The following is an 18,688-nucleotide window of genomic DNA, read 5'->3' on the forward strand; positions in this document are numbered from 1 at the left end:
AATGTAATTCATTATTACGTTATATATATATATATATATATATATATATAATGTAATCTTGAAATTGCGTAAAATGAAAACTCGATAGGTTTAATTAAATTCTATATTAAAAACGAACTTTTACAGAAAGTTAAATCAACTCATTATTGACTACATATATAAAACAATATTCTTTTTTATTCTATTTTTATGAATAAAAACATTTCTTTTTTTAAAGTTTTAGCAAATTGTGTTTTTTCGCTGAATTATTCAAGTTAATGGCCTCGGCCAGTCATTATTGTTAAAAAATTCAATAAAACAGATCAGAATATATGGAAATTAATTCAATTTTGCAAGCATTGTTTCCATAAATGGATCCTAATCCATTATGGAATTTTTATAAAAATTATATATGTAAAATATGCTTTTAATAAAATAAATTTATAAATAATAAATTTATCATATATTTAAGTTTATAAGACACAACTGAATTTATTTTATTTTTTTTTTTTTTGAGCCAATTTTCCGTTATTAATCTTTATATATAACAATATTAGATATGACGGAACGATACTTCTTTATGAGAATTGGATCCCTAAGCTAACGTTTTATTTTTTTGATATCTTACGGATGATACTAAAATGATTTCTAGATCCCAGTATCATAAAATTTACCAAAATCGGATTGATTTTTATGAAAGTTGAGACCGGGTATAATGTTAAATATCATTTTCGTGAAATTGTAACTAAATGTGAAATTAATCTGAAGCCATTTCCAGTATTATATTGCCATATTTTTTATTTTTATTTTACTTATCTATATATAAAATAGAATGTCTGTTTGTTTGTCTGTTCTCTATATACCAATCTGTGCCAATTTTTCATACTACTCCCTATGGCCCTCGAAAAATATGAGACCATAGAGCATCCCACTACTATACACCACTTCTTCCCATTTGAGACTTCGTAACAGCTAAACTAACCAAACTTTTAATATTTATTCCCATTACTTTTCACACGGGCATATCTGCTAGTAAGTATATAAATAGAAAAAAAAACATATCAGTTAAAATTCATCTTCTACAATTAAATTTATTTAATAATTTTGTACGTAATATTAATTAAATTGTTTAATATCTTTTAAAAGCCATTTTGTAAATTTTAATAAGTAAAATCTTATTAAAAATGAACTTAAATAAATTATTCATATAGGAGATCATAAGGTCATAATGCGGTGTTTTGGATTTACTCTAACATGGTCTGGTTCACGTTGTTGAATGTATGTTGAATCGATTTGTTATTATTAGAATAATTACAATTTTAAAATCTTATTATTAATGATAAAAGTGTGGAATAATTCGAAAATACTTATAAAATCTTTCAATATTAAATTTTTTAAACAAAAATACATTTCCTAACCATTAAAGAATTATTATAAAACGATTATTTTTAAGGTAGGAACGAATTTTTAAAAATTCTAAATGATACTGACGAGTAAAATTTTAATTAAGTCTGACCCCACTCGAGATTCTCTTTTATCTTCACATCCCCTTGACCTTAAACCACCAAATAGCATCAATATTTATAGAAATAATTCTGAGATATAATGCAAAATAGACACCGACATACAAATATACAGAATTTTTAAAGTATTTTTTTACATTTTTGTTCTCCTGGAGTGTCAAAACATCGAGAAATACAAAGAACCAGGGGGAGATCAGAATTGACCGATTATCATACTTTCCCTATTTTATATTCTATCAATTTAACAGTAGGAAAATTTTAAAAATCGGAAAGTTCTATTTTATTTAACTTTGAAATCTTTTACTTTTAAGTAATTGTAATTGTAAAGATTCATTTAAATAGCAGATAATAGATTTAAAACATTAAAACCTAATGTAACGTTGAAAGAAACGATAAAAATTCTTATAATTTATAGACTTCGATAATTATATTAATCACCTCAATTGTTAGTCGAGAGGAAATGAAAGGAAGAATGTCATTAATGAAAAAGGCTAGCAAACAATTAGGATTTCCAAAAAAAAAAGTTTATAAATAATCGATTTAGCCCAACTGCTCCGAATTATCTTTTAAGGCGATCGATATTAATTATACGTCTTGTTTTATGTTAACAAGGCGATTATACAAATTTATTATTGTGTTGCCTTTTTCATTACACCAAATTTGCTTCTTTCGCTTCAACTTAATTCCATCTGCAGCTTTGCTGATGATAAAATTTTCCATACAGTTTGTCTTTGAAAACAACTCTCCCGCTTAACTAACTTCTACTTGATCCTAGTTGCAGTAATGCAGGAAATGAAAGCCATTTTTCTTTAACCTCTCCTGCAGTTAATAACAAAGATGAAAAATAAGATGGCTTAAGTAAATTTATTTATTTTTTTATCTGGATTATTTTATACTCAGTTTTGTCTAGTTAGTTTTTCTATTGCTTTAATTAAATATACGAGTACATATATATATATATTATTTTCTTCTTGTTCTTAGTTTTCCTTAATTCTATTTATTTAAATTTCGTATGATATAAATTATCATAATAACATTTATCGACCGATTGAGATTTAACTGCAATTATTATTCATTATTAAGATGGTTGAATAGTTCTTTGAACATCCGATCTTTCTTTTGGTATCTCAATTGTTGCTGCGATTAAATCCTCTCTTTAATTAATTGTATTCAAGCGAAACGTGAGAATTTTCTTAATTAGAAATGAGTACTCGATGATTTTTATCTTTTCAATTAAATTTGTTTTCGTTTCAATAATTTTCTTGATCTAACAAAACTGTTTTTCCATTTTTTAAATGCCGGAAAAGATATTAAAATATTAAAAAAAAAAAAAACTCAATTTACTTGATAGAAGTGGTTTGTAAATAACTATTCGACTTTTATTTGTCAGTACATGATAAATTAGATTATTTAATATGTTTAGTGTCCTCAATAAATAATGAATTTATATTTAGTTACGAATATTATTATATAAACCCAATTAAAAATGACAAGAATATCTCCGTTACTCCAAGTGGAAAAATGAAATATAACACAGACAAATACTTATAAATCATCACAATTTATTACAACGACACAATTATTTTTATTCAGCAAAAAAAATGTTCTCCTGATATCGCTTCGAGTCGTTTCACCAATAATGGTTACGTCAAGCTAAAGAGTTCTATATTCATATTGGTAGAAAAATTTCCGCTCTTCTTCACCATGCAGAAAGCGCAGATGCATTGACGAATTCGAATTTCCAATGTTGAGACAATTTATCCGTATCGCAAGGGCCCATGAATATCTCCTTTCTCTCTCCATCGCAATCCAGACAATTGCCGGTCACGGGATGTACCAAATGTCGATTTGTCTGCAGAAGGAGAAAAAGCGGATTAAGATAAAAAGATAAATAACTTAACCGCGACGGAATGTAGCGAAAAGAAAAATACCAAATCGTATTTCCACAACTGATTCCCTTGCAACCCGTGACAGCTCCATAAGACAACAGGTGCATGAGGTTCTGGACTAGACACATCGAAGCATACACTTCGTTTCTTGGGACGGATATCTTTGTGCCAGGTCAGAACGAACTGCTGCTCGGTTAATTACAAACAACATTCAATTTAATACAGGTTTTTTTTTTGGTATCAACGTTCATTAAAACAACAATTTTTTAAGTCTTAATTCAACTAAAATATATCCTAGTTAATTACTTTATTTCTGAGTATCAGAAGTACAGAATTTTTGAGAAATTTAAACACATTCTACAAATTAAATTTTAAATTTTGGCATATATTAGAGGATCATTTTAAAATAATTACGTGATCTTATCGAGACAATGATAGGTTTATTTGACAGAATTACACCTTGATCCGTGTTTCTGTACTACTACTTGATTGTGAGAGAAATTACAAATGAACAATTTCTGTTATGAACGTGACGGATTCACTAATGCACTGGCTTAATGTAATAACATTAGTATCGCACTTAAAATGCGAGACTGGTCAGCCGCCTCATAACACTCACCTGTTCTCCACCCTGGTTAATGCTATCTTTAATACACTTCTCTAATCCAAATCTTTCATTCTGTCCTCTGAATCTGGTGTCGACGCACAAATCGCTTCCGACATTTCGTATCTGTAAATACATTGTTCGACATCATATTAAAATTGTTTCGATAGCTTCATTTAAATCACATTTTAAAGCTTGTAAATCCAGAAAATTTTACATCATTTATTTAAAAAAATAAAGTAGATATATATATATATATTTATAAATTAATGAAGAAGGGAGATTTACATTGAAGATGTACAACTGTTCAATTTTACTACTACTTATTAGCTTGAGAAATTAATTAGCTTACTTTTAAAACTTTTCAAGTGTATTTTTTTAGATAGAAAAAAAGCTTATAAAATATATAAGAAATAAAAAATTTGGACCGAAAAAAGTAAAAATTAATTAAGGAAGGTTGGTAGATACAACGTTAGTGAAAACTTCTACATAATTATCGTCCATAATTAATACACGTGGTGATATTTGTTAAGAACTTTTTAAAATAAATAAATCGATTCTTACCTCTCCTTTAGCGAAATCGGGTGGTTCGATAGGAGGATATTTTTTAAGCTGATCAAAAGCAACATTCTCCATGAACCATTTGAATGGTTTGCAGTTGAGTTTCTTCCTGAGTTCTTTTTGTCGGCTTAGATCGTTTACTTCTAATAATCTATACTGAGGCCTTCTCATATATAAAAAGTCCTTGTATTCGTCCATCCATACTTCTGCCACTCGTTTGTAATTCTTGAAAAGAAATGTTATATTTTACCTCCACGAATAAAACTGTATTTGAATCTAGTTCAATAAGTTTCTCATTCGCATCTTTCTAACTAATGATCTCGCAAAGTATCGATCCTCGCCACGTCTTACAAAACGTCTCGTGTCTAATTTTTGGAAACATGTTGATGTCATATCTGATTGATTAGGTCGTTTAGATACAGTCTAAATTACTTCGTTTAAACGAGTGTTAGGACTTTCTTGATTATCGAAACGGCATTTTAATCAACTAAAATTGAATTATCGTAATTGAAATTTCTTATATAAAAAGTAAAATATCACCTACCCTACCGACGAAGTCTCCTATACCGGGATTAGGAAAGGGTGCAAATTTTCGGTAGATGTGTCCTATCCTGGAGCAAGGCGCATCCACCATCACTCCTCCGCATTGCCATATTTTAAAAGATAGTTCGTACTGTTCTCCACCCCAGACGTCCAGTCCTTCGTCGTATCCTCCTAACTCCCAGAAGAAATTTCTATCGATGGCAAACAGCCCTCCGGCCATTACTGGACTTCTAAACAAACCAACCGATAGCTGTAAAACGATGTTCCGTTGGAACTACGTTTTCAATGAAATTACATCTTAAAAATTTACTAAACTTTAATTATTAAACATTTGAATATATTCTCTCTTTTTTTTTATTGTTGTTTTTTGAAGAAACCTTTATGAGTTAGGAGTTTGATGCGGACATTTGTAACATTATTATTACTCACTTAAAGGGTTCTGTAGGGTGTTGGAGATCTTCTGGAAGAAGTGGCAATCTCTTGTAATATAACTCCCAATCAAAAGATCCTCGAGCACCTTCATCCTGAGCTCTATAAGCAAAGGTCTCGTAATCAATGACATCGATGAAGGGGCATACCACCGTCTTTTTATCCAGGGCGATCGGTTCTGTATTTAATATTAAAAAAATTATTTTATAAACAGCATTCGATAGGATATAACATAATCCGTCAATCTTAGTTAACAAGAAAATAAATAAATACGTACAATTACAAAATTAATAAAATATTCAAACGTAACCCACTAATTAGATTTTAATCTCGTTTTAACGATCGATGTTACAATTTATTTAAAAACTAACTAATACTAAAGAAATTCGGATTACATGGAAAAATAAATTTATAAAATGCCAATTAGAAGAGAAAATTGCGCTAAAATGTTTCGAATCTACTCTAATAAAGATTTAAAAAAAAGAAAAAAGAAAAAACAATTTTTGCTAACGTTCCTAAATTCCAAGTATCCAATTAAGTTTCTTCTCGATTCAATTCTCCTGCTCTGACTTTGATAGTAAAGAGAAAAGGTTAAACATTAAAACTGTGCATTCAATTTAGCTACATCCAATTAATTCGCGGATAGATTTAAAGAAATGTTGAAATATAAGAACGGGTCGTATATATTAATAGAATCTGAATGAATCTGAACTCTCCACTACTCTCTTTCTATGTAAGCATTCTGTTAGAAAGCGGGTTGTACATGCGGAAATGTGAGGCAATAATAGGCAGTAAAGTATAACAAAATGGAATTTCAAGTTAGGTGATTCTCGCTGGGGAATTAGGTTGCATTCCGAAGAGAAGTGTTTCCATTTACTTGGAAGACAAGGCAAATCTTTGATAAATAACAAAATAAAAGTCTCTGTTACAACTATGGAGTTGTAACCATTTTGTTTTTTTTTTCTCCCTCTTCTTTTATTTTTATTTAAATATCGAATGCATAAAAGAATTTAGTTACTTTTTCAGGTGTAGAACTATATTTCTTTGCCGGAATTTTCCTACTATAGAATAGAATATTCATCAGATACAACGTTCACAGATAAGATTAGAAATTTTATGCATTGTAATTTAACCTTTCGCTACTACAGCTGACAAACGGCATTTTTACAGTGCGGATTCTAATTAAAGACAAAAGTTAGAAAGAAATATATATATACATATATTTTATTATTATTCATTCTTTAAAAAACCTTTTAGTTTAAATAATTAAAAATATTCTTCTGAAAATGAAATGAAATTCTTTGTCTTCGCCGAATAATCAAAAACAACCGCACAAATGTTCATAAACTGTATTACTGAATTAAAATACATTTAAAAACATTTACACGATAAATATGAAAACTTTTAAATTTATTTTTGGGTAAAATATATTAATTTATTTTTTAAAAAATGGAGATTTCGATATATCGATTCTGTAAATTTATAATTAAAAATTGCATTTATTGTGAAAATAATCAACGCAATAAACATAATTCAATGTATTAAAATGTAAAATTATCAAAAGCTTTGATTTAAATGACTATCATTTCCAAAGTTTAAAGTAGAAGTATTTATCTAGATTGAACGGAGCAAAGGGAATTCTTTAGAAATGAATGAATATCATTGCCCTACAGCTTGTAAGGAACATCAAAAGCATTTAAATTGAATGTTTCTATATTTTTCTTAATTCAATCTTTAAAAGATTTCATTCTACAAACAAATGTATACAATCGCTTTCTCGATAATGCCTGATCAGTTTTCAAATTAAATAAAACAAACCATATAGAAAATTGCATTTCTTGATGAAATGTCGAGGAACTAAACAGCTGCAGATAAAATGTTTACCTTGCGATATTTCCAATGACGAAAAATACCAACAGCTTTAACTCTCCCATAAGAAACTCTAAAGAAATCTGTTCTGTTTATAGGTTCGTTGCTTTAATATTAAATATAAAACTTGCCTATTAAAGGAGGCAGCCAATTAACATTTGCTTCGGTGTGGGAATCCAAAAATATAATAATATCACCAGTTGCTTCTCTGGCACCCATCAATCGAGCTCTTATCAACCCTTCTCTTTTCGTAGCACGAATGATTCTCACTTTTTGAAAATGTTCCTTCACATATTCCTCTAAAGGTTGCTTTAAATGTTCTAGAAAAACAAGTACATTATATTATACTCTAATTTTTAACTTTAATTTTTAAGGTAGATTATTCACCATTACGTATAAAAATAGTATATAATTTTGGGAAAAAAATGTGCATTTGAAACATTGATTTTATCAATTCTCATGTGTAAAACATTTTACATTTATTTAAGAGTTCATTAAGAAAATTCTAAGATAAAAAAAAATATCTCAGAAAATAAAAAGTTAACTAATAAATAAGCTTCAATATTAACAACTTATTCTGTTTAAGAAGAAAATTTCCATTTTGGACGTTTTTTAATTAATAAACCAAGTTTTTATTAAGATTACACGCTCGAAATAATTACAGCCCGTGTGCAGAATTTAATAAAAGTTGAAAGTATATCAACTGAACAAACAAGAAAATGGAGAGGAACTTCGGGAATTTGGGAACTTCGGGAAAAAAACAAGTATGGACACTTCATTTTGAACAATTTTTGTATTAAACTATATATATATATATATATGTTATAAATCAATAGAAATATGTTATAAGCTATACTACACTGGTGAAAACAATTAGAGGCGAAATATATGTTGCATAGTAAATTACGTACAATTCAGATGTTATTGCTACGTAAAATCCAGTAAAATATACAATTCTACGTGAAAAAAATATACATTTGAGCGCAATTGTTGTCAAATGTTCATTTATTACACTGACTTTCTCATTTTTTGCCAAAGTCGCACACTACCTTAATTGTTTTGACCAGTGTACTTGATTTTTATTATTTATCAAATGAAACGAGAAAAGATTGCATTATCAAAATAGATTTAAATATACCTTTGGTACTAAAATCATCTACTAAAATGATTTCTTTAATTAGTTCGGGAGGCGCTCGATTAAGAACGCTGGTGACCGTTCTGAGAAGAGTAGATCCATGCTCGTTGTGAAAAGGAACGACGACGCTGGCAACGGGTAATTTATTCAGATATAGTTTGTTCTTACATCTGTAAAAATTCCCATTTTCTTAATCGGAAATTTAAAAAAATATATTTACATATAAATTATTTATGTAATCGCGCGCTCTTAAAATCTCTTTAACTTTAGATACGTCAAAATCGTGAAAGGAATGTGACAATTTCAACAACATCGAAATTGTCAGAAGCGTAGATGTGTATCAACTTTATCATCAGCATTCCAGATGGACTCTGTCAGAGTTTACAAAAAGTAAAAGACGAATTGGCTGTCTATATTCTCCTGAATTCATCATTTCATCGGACAATTTCCGTTCCATCGTCTCGTCAAAGTGGTTGATAAGTCATCCGAAAGAAAATGATGCCCGAGGCATCTGGTTAGAGCCAACACCTGAATTTCAATGAGAAACGTAACCTACTCTTTTTTTTACGCTAGACTTTCGGTATTTGTTCATTCCATTTGCCTCTAAATCTTCTTTTCCGAAAGAATAAACGAAATTTCTCTGTTCTTCGATCTCTTATCTTTAAATCCTTCTACTGCACTTCTACGAATTTAAATTGTCTTTTTTCTTATTATCATTTATTTTTCCGAACTTTCTTGCGAAGAATGTCCGGTCCCATAGATTCATCGCAAGAAAAAAGATGCCATTTTTTTCTGAATTCGAACAGAGAAGCCTTGGAATTTATACATCACGATGGTTATAGAGATAGTTTTATCAAAATGATAAAACATAAACTGCAAATATGGTCGGATAACTGCATTTTGTAAAAGATTTGTTCAATCACTTACCCATGATGTCTGATATCTGGTAGAGAACGGTTAAGTGCTATGTAGTCACTGACCATAGCATTGAATCCATTCACTTTGTACAATTTATCTTTCTCTTGTTCGCTTCCTGGTGGTAGATAAAAAGCAGTACCTTGTTCTCCTGCTCCCGTACGAACTTTATCTTCGGCTATCTGTTTATAGTCGTGCCAGTCTTTTTTAATCTGCTCCAATGCCTGCAATGATATAATATTCAATTTGTAAATAAGTTTTTCCAAGTTTCCTTATTACACTCTCACTTAACCAGCAATTCATTTTAAAATATAATATTTTAAACTAAAATTTATCGATTAAAAATTAAGTGATAAATTCCTATTAACATTCATCGATCAGATACGATTTATAAAGAAATATCCGACCTTGAAAACTGATCGAAAATCCAAATATATCCTACACAGATCTGTCTTGAGGGTTATATTCAGTGAAAATCGATCGATCCAATAGTTTGGAAATGTTACAAGAAGGAAGCCGATAAGTAATCACCTTGACATTTCTGATTGTCAAAAATATTTAAAAGTTGCGCGAGTGTTACTATAAAAATAGTCTTGATTACAGCATTCAAATATGGTAAAAAGAAATAGAAATGTTAGCAACTGGATGGACATAAATAAGGGGGAAAAAAACCTTTTTCTAAAGCGGAAAAAATGAAAGTCTATTTCTGTGAGAGATAAAGAACAACAATGGATTCGTCAGCATTCGTTAAAGAAATGCTTGGCAAATCTTTTAAAATGCACATTTAATTAAATTATTTTGAAATTTTAAAATAAAAAAGAATCGACTTGTGTATAAAATTTATATTTTTATTCGTTTTCTCAATCCGAATAATCTATCAAAGCATTAATTTTAGATTTCGTAAGATGGTTGTTCATCCAGGTGCAATCAATCGTGACAGAATATGCAGAATCCTTTTGCTATCTCTTCCAAACGAACTTGACGCCGTGATTAAGAAAATGCTTAGGAATCGACAAATGGGTAATTCTTTTGGGAGAAACTTATTTCGGATCAAAGAACATTAAAACGTCTAGAAGTAAGATTTGCAGTCCTGGAGAATAAGGAGAAACAAAGTAAGTATTCATCAATCTCCAACAGCTACTTGTTCGAATAAAAAGTAACAAAAAGAAAAAAGAAACTGCCAGACTAAAAAATTCTTCATATTCATTATGAATAATTAATTAGTTTTCGGGTGTCAAATACGCTTAACAACGTAGAAGAGGATTGTTTGATTAATACCTTTATTATGCAAGAGATTTATCACCGCTTCTTTCCTGGTAATCAGCTTGCTTCTAATTATTATAAGTGCAAATGCAAATCCGGGAGTCTAATTCGTAAAAATAATTTCCCCTTCCAATATTCAACGAGTGGTGTCAATTTTTAATGAAATAAATCTTACGGCGTAAAGGAAAAATAAAAAAAAAAAGAATTTTTTACTGGTATGTTCCATTAGAGTTGACCAATTGATGGCGTTGAGACAGTGATGTCTGGCTGAGAGAATTCGGAGCATCGATCTTTCTGGTTGAAGGCGATGCGAACACTTGTTCTCTGTCAGATATCCAAGAAGAATATGTTCCTATTGCTCTTATTAGAATGATTGAATTTGTTCCAATTTACATTTCAGAACGCGATCGTTCACCGGTTATTCAGCAACATTTTCCACCTAACAAATTGCCTATAGTTTTAAAATTAATGCAACATACTGTAATGATTAAATAATATTATACGGACACTTTTTTAAATTTTCGATTATAGCTTTAATTAATTTAATAATGTAAAACGTATGTCGAATTTACGTTTACATTCACTCGATTTTTATTGTTTTTTATTTTAGTACGTCCATAGAATATATTTTAGAGTAGTTTATAAATTTAAATAAGTAATATTCAGCTTTAAAAAATAGAATATTTAGCATCTACAAAACATAAAGTTAATGGTAATTTAAGAATTTTCGAATCATTTGTATTGCTAATTTAGAAAATGTAAAGGATTCAAATACTTACCAAACACATTAAAAGAATAGAAATAATGAAAAAGAAAACACTTTGTAATTTACTTTGTACTTTAATGAAACAATACAATTAACAATTTCAGTCAATAATTCAACACTTTTAAATTTAGTATTAGCTCTTGTGTTTTTAACCATTTGGAAAAGTAATTTTATTGTTTACCGAGTTCAATTACAAATTTAAATTCGCAGAAAAAAAGATTAAAAATCGATAGAAAAAATATTTCTTTTTCTTGCAAAAATAATATTGTTAGAACTTCTGACAGTAAGATGCGGCAATTCTTGTAGGTAAAACTTAAAAGAAAGATGTAAAGCGTAGTGCAGAAGAACAATTATCTGCATTATGATGAAACAATGGATCGAGAGGCGCTTTGTCTTTAGCGTAATCGCTAAAGATCGTCATTAAAGGGTCTACATGCCGAATAATGTTGCTTCGGAAGAAATTTTCAAGAAGAATAAAGGTAGTCATTATCGTGTAAATCTTTCGTAAGAAAATAATGATATACACTAGGAAAAGTTGTTGGCCGGAATGCTAATTATCTTGTAAATTTACAATCCTCTCGAATTTATAATAAATTAGCTTATCGAAGCAAAGATTTTTAGCCAAAAGCTTAGAAAAGTTTTGAAGTAAACCGAATGATTTCTTCATATCTAAAAATTCCATTTTAAAGTTTTATTTATTTTTTCTTAGAAATAAAATTCTATAGAAAAACGTCACAAAGTTAGATAACTGGGTAGATACAGTTACTTTTAAGGGATGTCAGAAGCACTCGCTGTTCAGTATATATCCACTGTCAAAGTACGCGAGGGAAATCGAACGGAGATGACAGATGACAAGTGACAGACGTTTTCGAAAGACACAGACAGTTTAATCGGTTCTATTTGCTGTTCTACATTGGAATATTTCAAACACAGTCCATGCGTGAAAAAACTTGATGCAGTTTGAAATCTAAAAGCAACTCAAACGCCTGCAATCTAAACGTGGTTAAAAAAGACTCGAGAATAATTTGATCAATTTTTATCTAAAATAGTCCTCGGTAGACATTTATTCGTATTTTTATGTTTTAGCTACGTTTTACTACAGATTGAAAACAGCGTGCATTCTCCTATTTAAATATCTGTAAAGAGTTATTTTATTGATCCATTGAATGCGAGTAATTCTCCATATTCAATACTTAATATTTTATTATGCAGTTAAAACCATACATTGTATTGCCCACCGACAAAATAAAGATAAACTTAAAAAGAAAATTCCTTAAATGGTTGTTTACATGAAATTTTTAATAGTATTTTCTATAAAAATTGTCAATATTTTTGGTAATATCGAACAATGAAAGTAATGGAATTACGATGCTGGCATATTAAATTTTCACACATTCTTCAGATTCTACGAAGAAATAATGCGGAAATAAGTAAGAAGAATTATCCCTAATACTTTTCGAATATCTTTAAAAATTATTGACCGTAAGAAAATAATTCGAGCGAATTTAAGGATTAGTTTTCCACAGTAGAAAAACAGGAATTGGGTAGAAAATTTCCTAATAAGATTCTAAATAAGCTCTACTTTCCTTATGCATATGCATAGCGTTAATTATGTTCCTGCAAGGGTAACTTTCTTAGTTAATGCTTCGAAATATATGCAAAACAGTTTAAATTGCGTAAGGCCGATCTTCTCTTCGGATCGAGAAAGATGGTTGCAATTTCAGAAATCCTCCAAGGTTTGCCACCGACCGAAACTATCGTTTGTTTATAAAATGTTTACCCGTAATTACTTTCTTATTAAGGAATCATTAAATCGGTGCCGGTTAGACAGAATAAATGAGAGAGCGGAAACCTTAAGGTTAATTAGGAGGTACCGTCTTTGATTAAATCAGTTAGGGGGATGAACAGTGACCGTAGTAGTTAGATTTGGTAAGAGACGGTGATGGAGACTGACAACTATTAGCCGCCAAGTTATAAACTTAGCAACATTTCGAGAGTAGATAAGACACCTTCACAACTTTCGAGGGATTTAGGTAGGAAGTTAGACGTGAGGCGGAGCCAATTCCCGGGGCACATTAATTAATCATGACACTCAGTTTGTAAGGTGAACAATGGAACCTTACTGTATACCTATTGACGACAAAAGATGCCCCCGAGGAAACGCGCCCATTCTTTATGCCTAATTTCCCAGAAAACTTCGATAAAATGAATAATATTCTTCAACTTTTAAAAAATGATCGCACTCTATTTTATTTAGCCGTAAAATTTTAATGCGAATACACCTTTGTTTCCAAAGTTATTAGCTAAAGTTTATCTATAATTAGACTCGACTAATTCTTTTTAGAAATAACAAGACAACATTCACACAACCATAAAATCAATAAATTTATAGTCAATATATAAGATAAATTTTCACATTCTTTTAAAGATATTCTCTGTTATTAAACTCTCGATGTTATTTGAAGCGAGACTAATTTATAATTCTCTCTTAACTCTACCTGTGATAATCATTTCCATTATAGTTATGTTGATAATAATTACTATAGAATCTATTGGAATAAATGCAAGTCATCAATTATATAAAGTGCGTTCGTAATAGACCGAATCAATTGTTACATTGTATTTTAACAATCATTAATATTTGTTATAATCCGATTATCTAAGAAATGTCCAAAGAATTCCATTACAGGTTAAGTCCCGGGAGGAAGGGGGGAAAAACTTATTCTTGTAATAAATAAACATTATCTCATATTAAATTTAAAATATTCACATTATATTAATTTAATTATTTTGAAATTGTATAAGACTATGTTATCTTAAGGCACACAATCAAGTTGATGAATTGAAAATGAACCTATCCATTTGTAATTAAGCGGAGTTATCTCAGAATTTCTGTAATAATAATTATGTAATTAGTAAGTAATTTCGGAGACTTTCTTCTGTTATAAATTTATAATTTGTATCGGTTAAGAAATGTGTGCTTTTTAATTACAATTTTCGAAAAATTTATTTAAAAAAATTGACGGTTTAATGAACAATAAAAAAAATATGCAATTTTTAATCACAAATAGTGATGAAGTTTATAAAGCATTGATTGTAGAATAGTAAATTATTCAAAGTGTAAGATAAAACACTTTGAAATGAGGGATTAAGAGATTAACAAAATGCTCAGAGGTCGATAACATTTTAACTAGCTTTGTTTATTTAATGATAAATCCCAATTCGTTTAACTATAAAAATTAAATAGCTAATACAAATTCCGGATAATGTTTTAATGTAGTAAAATTTAATTTAAGTAATAGCTTTACCCATTTTACAGTAATTACGTACGGAAATTTTCATAATTTTACCAAACACATAAGAATCTCGGACCATTAGTCTGCTAAATTTCAACTTTTGAGATTATCCCTCTAATAATTAATAGTTTTACAGTTTAAAACCTGTTTATGGTTCGAGTAATACTTGATAAATTAAATCATTAATTGTGTAAACATCGGTTTTATTTGTCTCTAAATTAACTTTTATTATTATTCAACAGTAAATCGTTGAAGGATTACTTTATGCTTGCTCCTCTCTACAAACTCCTATTATTAAATTTTAATATAACTTATGTAAAGTTTAAAAATTAATAATAGTGTAAAATTAATAGTGTAACGCAATTACACATAAACAAATATTAATGCTCTTTATTACTATAGAATGAATTTAATATATGCTTTATGGCTGTGATATTTATTGATCCAAAATTTCCAATTATTTTTATTCTTTTCTCTTTAAAGATTACTTTATTCTGTTATAACGGATCCAATTATAACAGGATCTTGATTTCTCCTTCGGAAATAATAAAAATTCCATTTAAAAGTAGTTATCGAAAAAGTTAATTTCAGTTAATTTCCAAACTCGATCATTTAAAAAATCTATTTTTAAATATATCGACGGTATTAAAAAACAAAAAAAAATCATTTTATTACTTTAATAAAATAATTCTTTTTCCAGTAATTAATTCTAATAACTAAAGTGTTTACTACGGTAATTAATTAAGAGTTAATTACTCTAAGGTTAATTGCTATGTCGAAGGATTTGTAATAGAAAAACAAGAGAAGAAAAAAAAATCTTTGAAAATTTTATCAATGCCGAATGCGATCTTCAACGTGTTTTGTATGATATTCATTTAATAAGAGTCGAGCAAAGACGAGGAATTTGCTGTATATAAGCAATGGCAATCATAGAGTGACCAAGAACGATGGAAGGGAATGGAAATTTGTCTCTGGAGAATTCATCTGCGGAACACCACAACTGCCATAAACAACTGCTGCACTTTCTAAGAAAACTTATGACAAGAGTTGCTTGTAATTCTGTCACTTCATCCTCCATCGCAAGTTAATTGCTTTTTAGTTGCCCGAGGATAAATGAGAAAATTTCCTGTTATTCCCTTCTTTATCTATAAATATGACCATTAAAACATTCGGTTAAAAGATTGGCAGATTTTAATATTCTCTGTGTTAAAATAAGACGACTGCTTCGTCAAATCGTACACATTTGAAGTAAATTAATTAATTAATTAATTAATTAGGAACGGCTAAAAGAAATAAAAATCAAATCAATATAATAGCAAATTTAATATTTAAATGCCAGTTTTATATATATATTCGTTAACGTTTTTAAAAATTCAAATAATAAAATTAAGGTTTTAATGTGTATATTTAATGAAATAGATTAAGTTAAATAAAAATATTTTAATTTTATTAAGAGAAAAATATATTTAAAATGAGAAAAATCTATCAAAACATAAGTTATACACTCTATTAACAAGTAAGAAGAATGTTAAGATTTCTATACACTAAAGATTATTTAATTAAGAATTTTTTACTCTAAATATAAACATTTAAATATATTTGAATTTTATAAATAAATTTTGAGTTGTCTAATTAATTTTAATTAATATTTTCTTTAGACATTGAAGAAAAATATGTTAAATTATAGACAGAAAACAGATTCAAATATAAATCTACTATTATAGAATTGTAGTTAACGTTTTCGAGTTTCGTTATGTTTATAGAATGTAAGAAAAAAATGTATAAAATATCGAATAAATGACTAAACGAAACGAAAGTATTGCTCCTAACACGATTTTATTGTTTCTCAGTAAGTAAATTGATTTTTAAAAAATTGATAAAGTAAACAAGAATATATATATATTGGAACTTTCAATAAATATGTCACCGCTGGAAAGAATTACGACTATACACAGCATCAACATGGAACCGTAGGCTATTTTTAGAAATCATGTAGTTTGGAAAGAAACGAAATTGCTTAAATTACAAAATATTTTAAAGAAAAAAAATTTATAAAGTAAAATAAATAAATAATTCTTAACGATAAATGAAAATAAAAAGAACAAATCTTCTCGAAATGTTTACATAAATCAAGCCCAACACTCCATACCAAGAGTTATAATTAGATAATTACAAGTTTCGCTAACACTCCTGTGGGAATAATTTCTACGTTGAAGATTTTTCTATGAAAAGATTATCTTAAAATATCTCTAATTTCTCAAAGTATATCTAATAAACGAAGAAAAATATTTAAAAAGTTAATTCAGAATGTGAATTTATTACGATTAGACAAGGTTCTAATGATTTATGAATGAATGAGTCGAGATGAGTAAGTTAAACTTAACTACTTTACTTATTTCTCTTCCTAAATTAATACTGTTTTTTTTCTCCTACTTTAAGTACTTATAATTCGACGTAAGACTCGTTATCGATTATATATAATATATAATTTTATAAGCGAAAAACCTCGAATATATACATTAATTAGTATAACGTTAATTAAACTTAATTTGAGACTACGATAGAAGAAATTTAATTATACTAGAAACTAATTAAATTGTTACTTTTAACGAGAAATTTCGAGAAAATAGTTTTGTCTTTTATAGCATATAATCTAAGAGATTTTAATGATTCATATATTAACAAACACAAAATAAATTTGCTTTGTCTTATATTTAAACAATGTTAAAACCTTGATACAAATTCTCAAATAGTCACCCTGTCAATTGCCGTATGTACCTATAATCCGTTTACCGAAATGGAACAGAAACTATTCCCCTTTCCCCCCCCCCTTTTCTACTTTCCTAACAACAAATCGATGTTTGATTCAGTCTTTCATATAAATAGTAACTCTATTTTATTCTAGATCTTCAACATTTATTGCCTGGCAGACTGAACTAATTTTAATTCTATTCTTCAATCGTGTTATATATTTTACATAAGAAACGTATATTTTCTCTAATTTAAATTAATAAACAAAAATTCCAACCGAATAAATTCATGTATTTTATTGGGAATAATTAAAATTCTATTAAATATGAGAACCAATACCTTATATCTAAATCTAATGATATAATTTACAGCCTATAATACTGACAAATCTTATTAATTAAATTATATAAATAAGCATTAGTTCTTAAGAAATTATATAATATTTTAAATAATTCTTAGATAAATAAACTTAATATAGTAATTTTTATGTAAAGAATAAATATAAAAATTAATGAATTTTTTTAAAATAAGCACTTTATTAATTAAATTAAAACTGAATAGAAAGCTGTGGAAATGAAACCAATAAGTAATATATTGAATCGAATTCGACAGTAGAATACTTATTAAATATTAATACTCTAGGAAGAAATTGTGGATAAGGACAATAGAGAAAAGAAATGATCGAATTATTGTCTGGAAAGACATCAAAATGTAATATGACCATTGAAAGACTTTTGTATAAGCATTTTTTTTTTAACGTTCGTACATAAAATTATTGATAAGTCTATGAAAGTCGTAAAATGAATGGTGACTAATGTAATATTTTCATTAAAATTTCACACTAGTTACGTTTCTTATCAATAATAACTATCGTGTTTATGTTCATTCTAATTATATAACTGATTTCTAAGCTACTGGAATAAAATTACAATATTTTTTTTCTTTAAATAAATGAAAAATATGTGTATACAAATATGTAATCAAAACTTTTAATTAGATTTTTCATCGCGAGGTTTACCGAATCCTTAAAAGTCTTATCTGGAATTTTCTAATTATAAAATTTCCAAATGACTTTTTTTTTTTTTTTTTAAATTATAACAAATAGCTGTTTGTTTATGAATAATTTTCTGAAGAATTAAAAAAAAAGTATTTTTACAGAATTTAA

General features: G+C 28.2%; 1 protein-coding gene across 4 annotated transcripts; it reads right to left on the minus strand.

The window, feature by feature from the left end:
* Positions 1-3,079: 3,079 nt before the first annotated feature.
* Positions 3,080-11,135, minus strand: LOC111621352 (putative polypeptide N-acetylgalactosaminyltransferase 10). Of its 4 annotated transcripts, XM_023363450.1 has the most exons (11): positions 10,924-11,134; positions 10,726-10,836; positions 9,460-9,671; positions 8,536-8,702; positions 7,529-7,717; positions 5,529-5,706; positions 5,101-5,329; positions 4,560-4,781; positions 4,011-4,121; positions 3,434-3,577; positions 3,080-3,354 (listed from the first exon to the last, which is right to left on the minus strand). In XM_023363450.1, the coding sequence occupies exons 3-11, from the start codon at positions 9,513-9,515 to the stop codon at positions 3,202-3,204; spliced, it is 1,449 nt and encodes a 482-aa protein (XP_023219218.1). In that variant the 5' UTR covers positions 9,516-9,671; positions 10,726-10,836; positions 10,924-11,134; the 3' UTR covers positions 3,080-3,201. The 4 variants fall into 4 exon arrangements, with proteins under 4 accessions (XP_023219218.1, XP_023219216.1, XP_023219217.1 ...); XM_023363448.1 differs by lacking the exon at positions 10,726-10,836; XM_023363449.1 differs by having other exon boundaries at positions 10,726-11,134.
* Between the last annotated feature and the right edge of the window lie 7,553 nt (positions 11,136-18,688).

Source organism: Centruroides sculpturatus, unplaced genomic scaffold (assembly GCF_000671375.1).
Source record: "Centruroides sculpturatus isolate CEXI.00-Female unplaced genomic scaffold, Cexi_2.0 scaffold275, whole genome shotgun sequence".
Taxonomy (NCBI): domain Eukaryota; kingdom Metazoa; phylum Arthropoda; class Arachnida; order Scorpiones; family Buthidae; genus Centruroides; species Centruroides sculpturatus.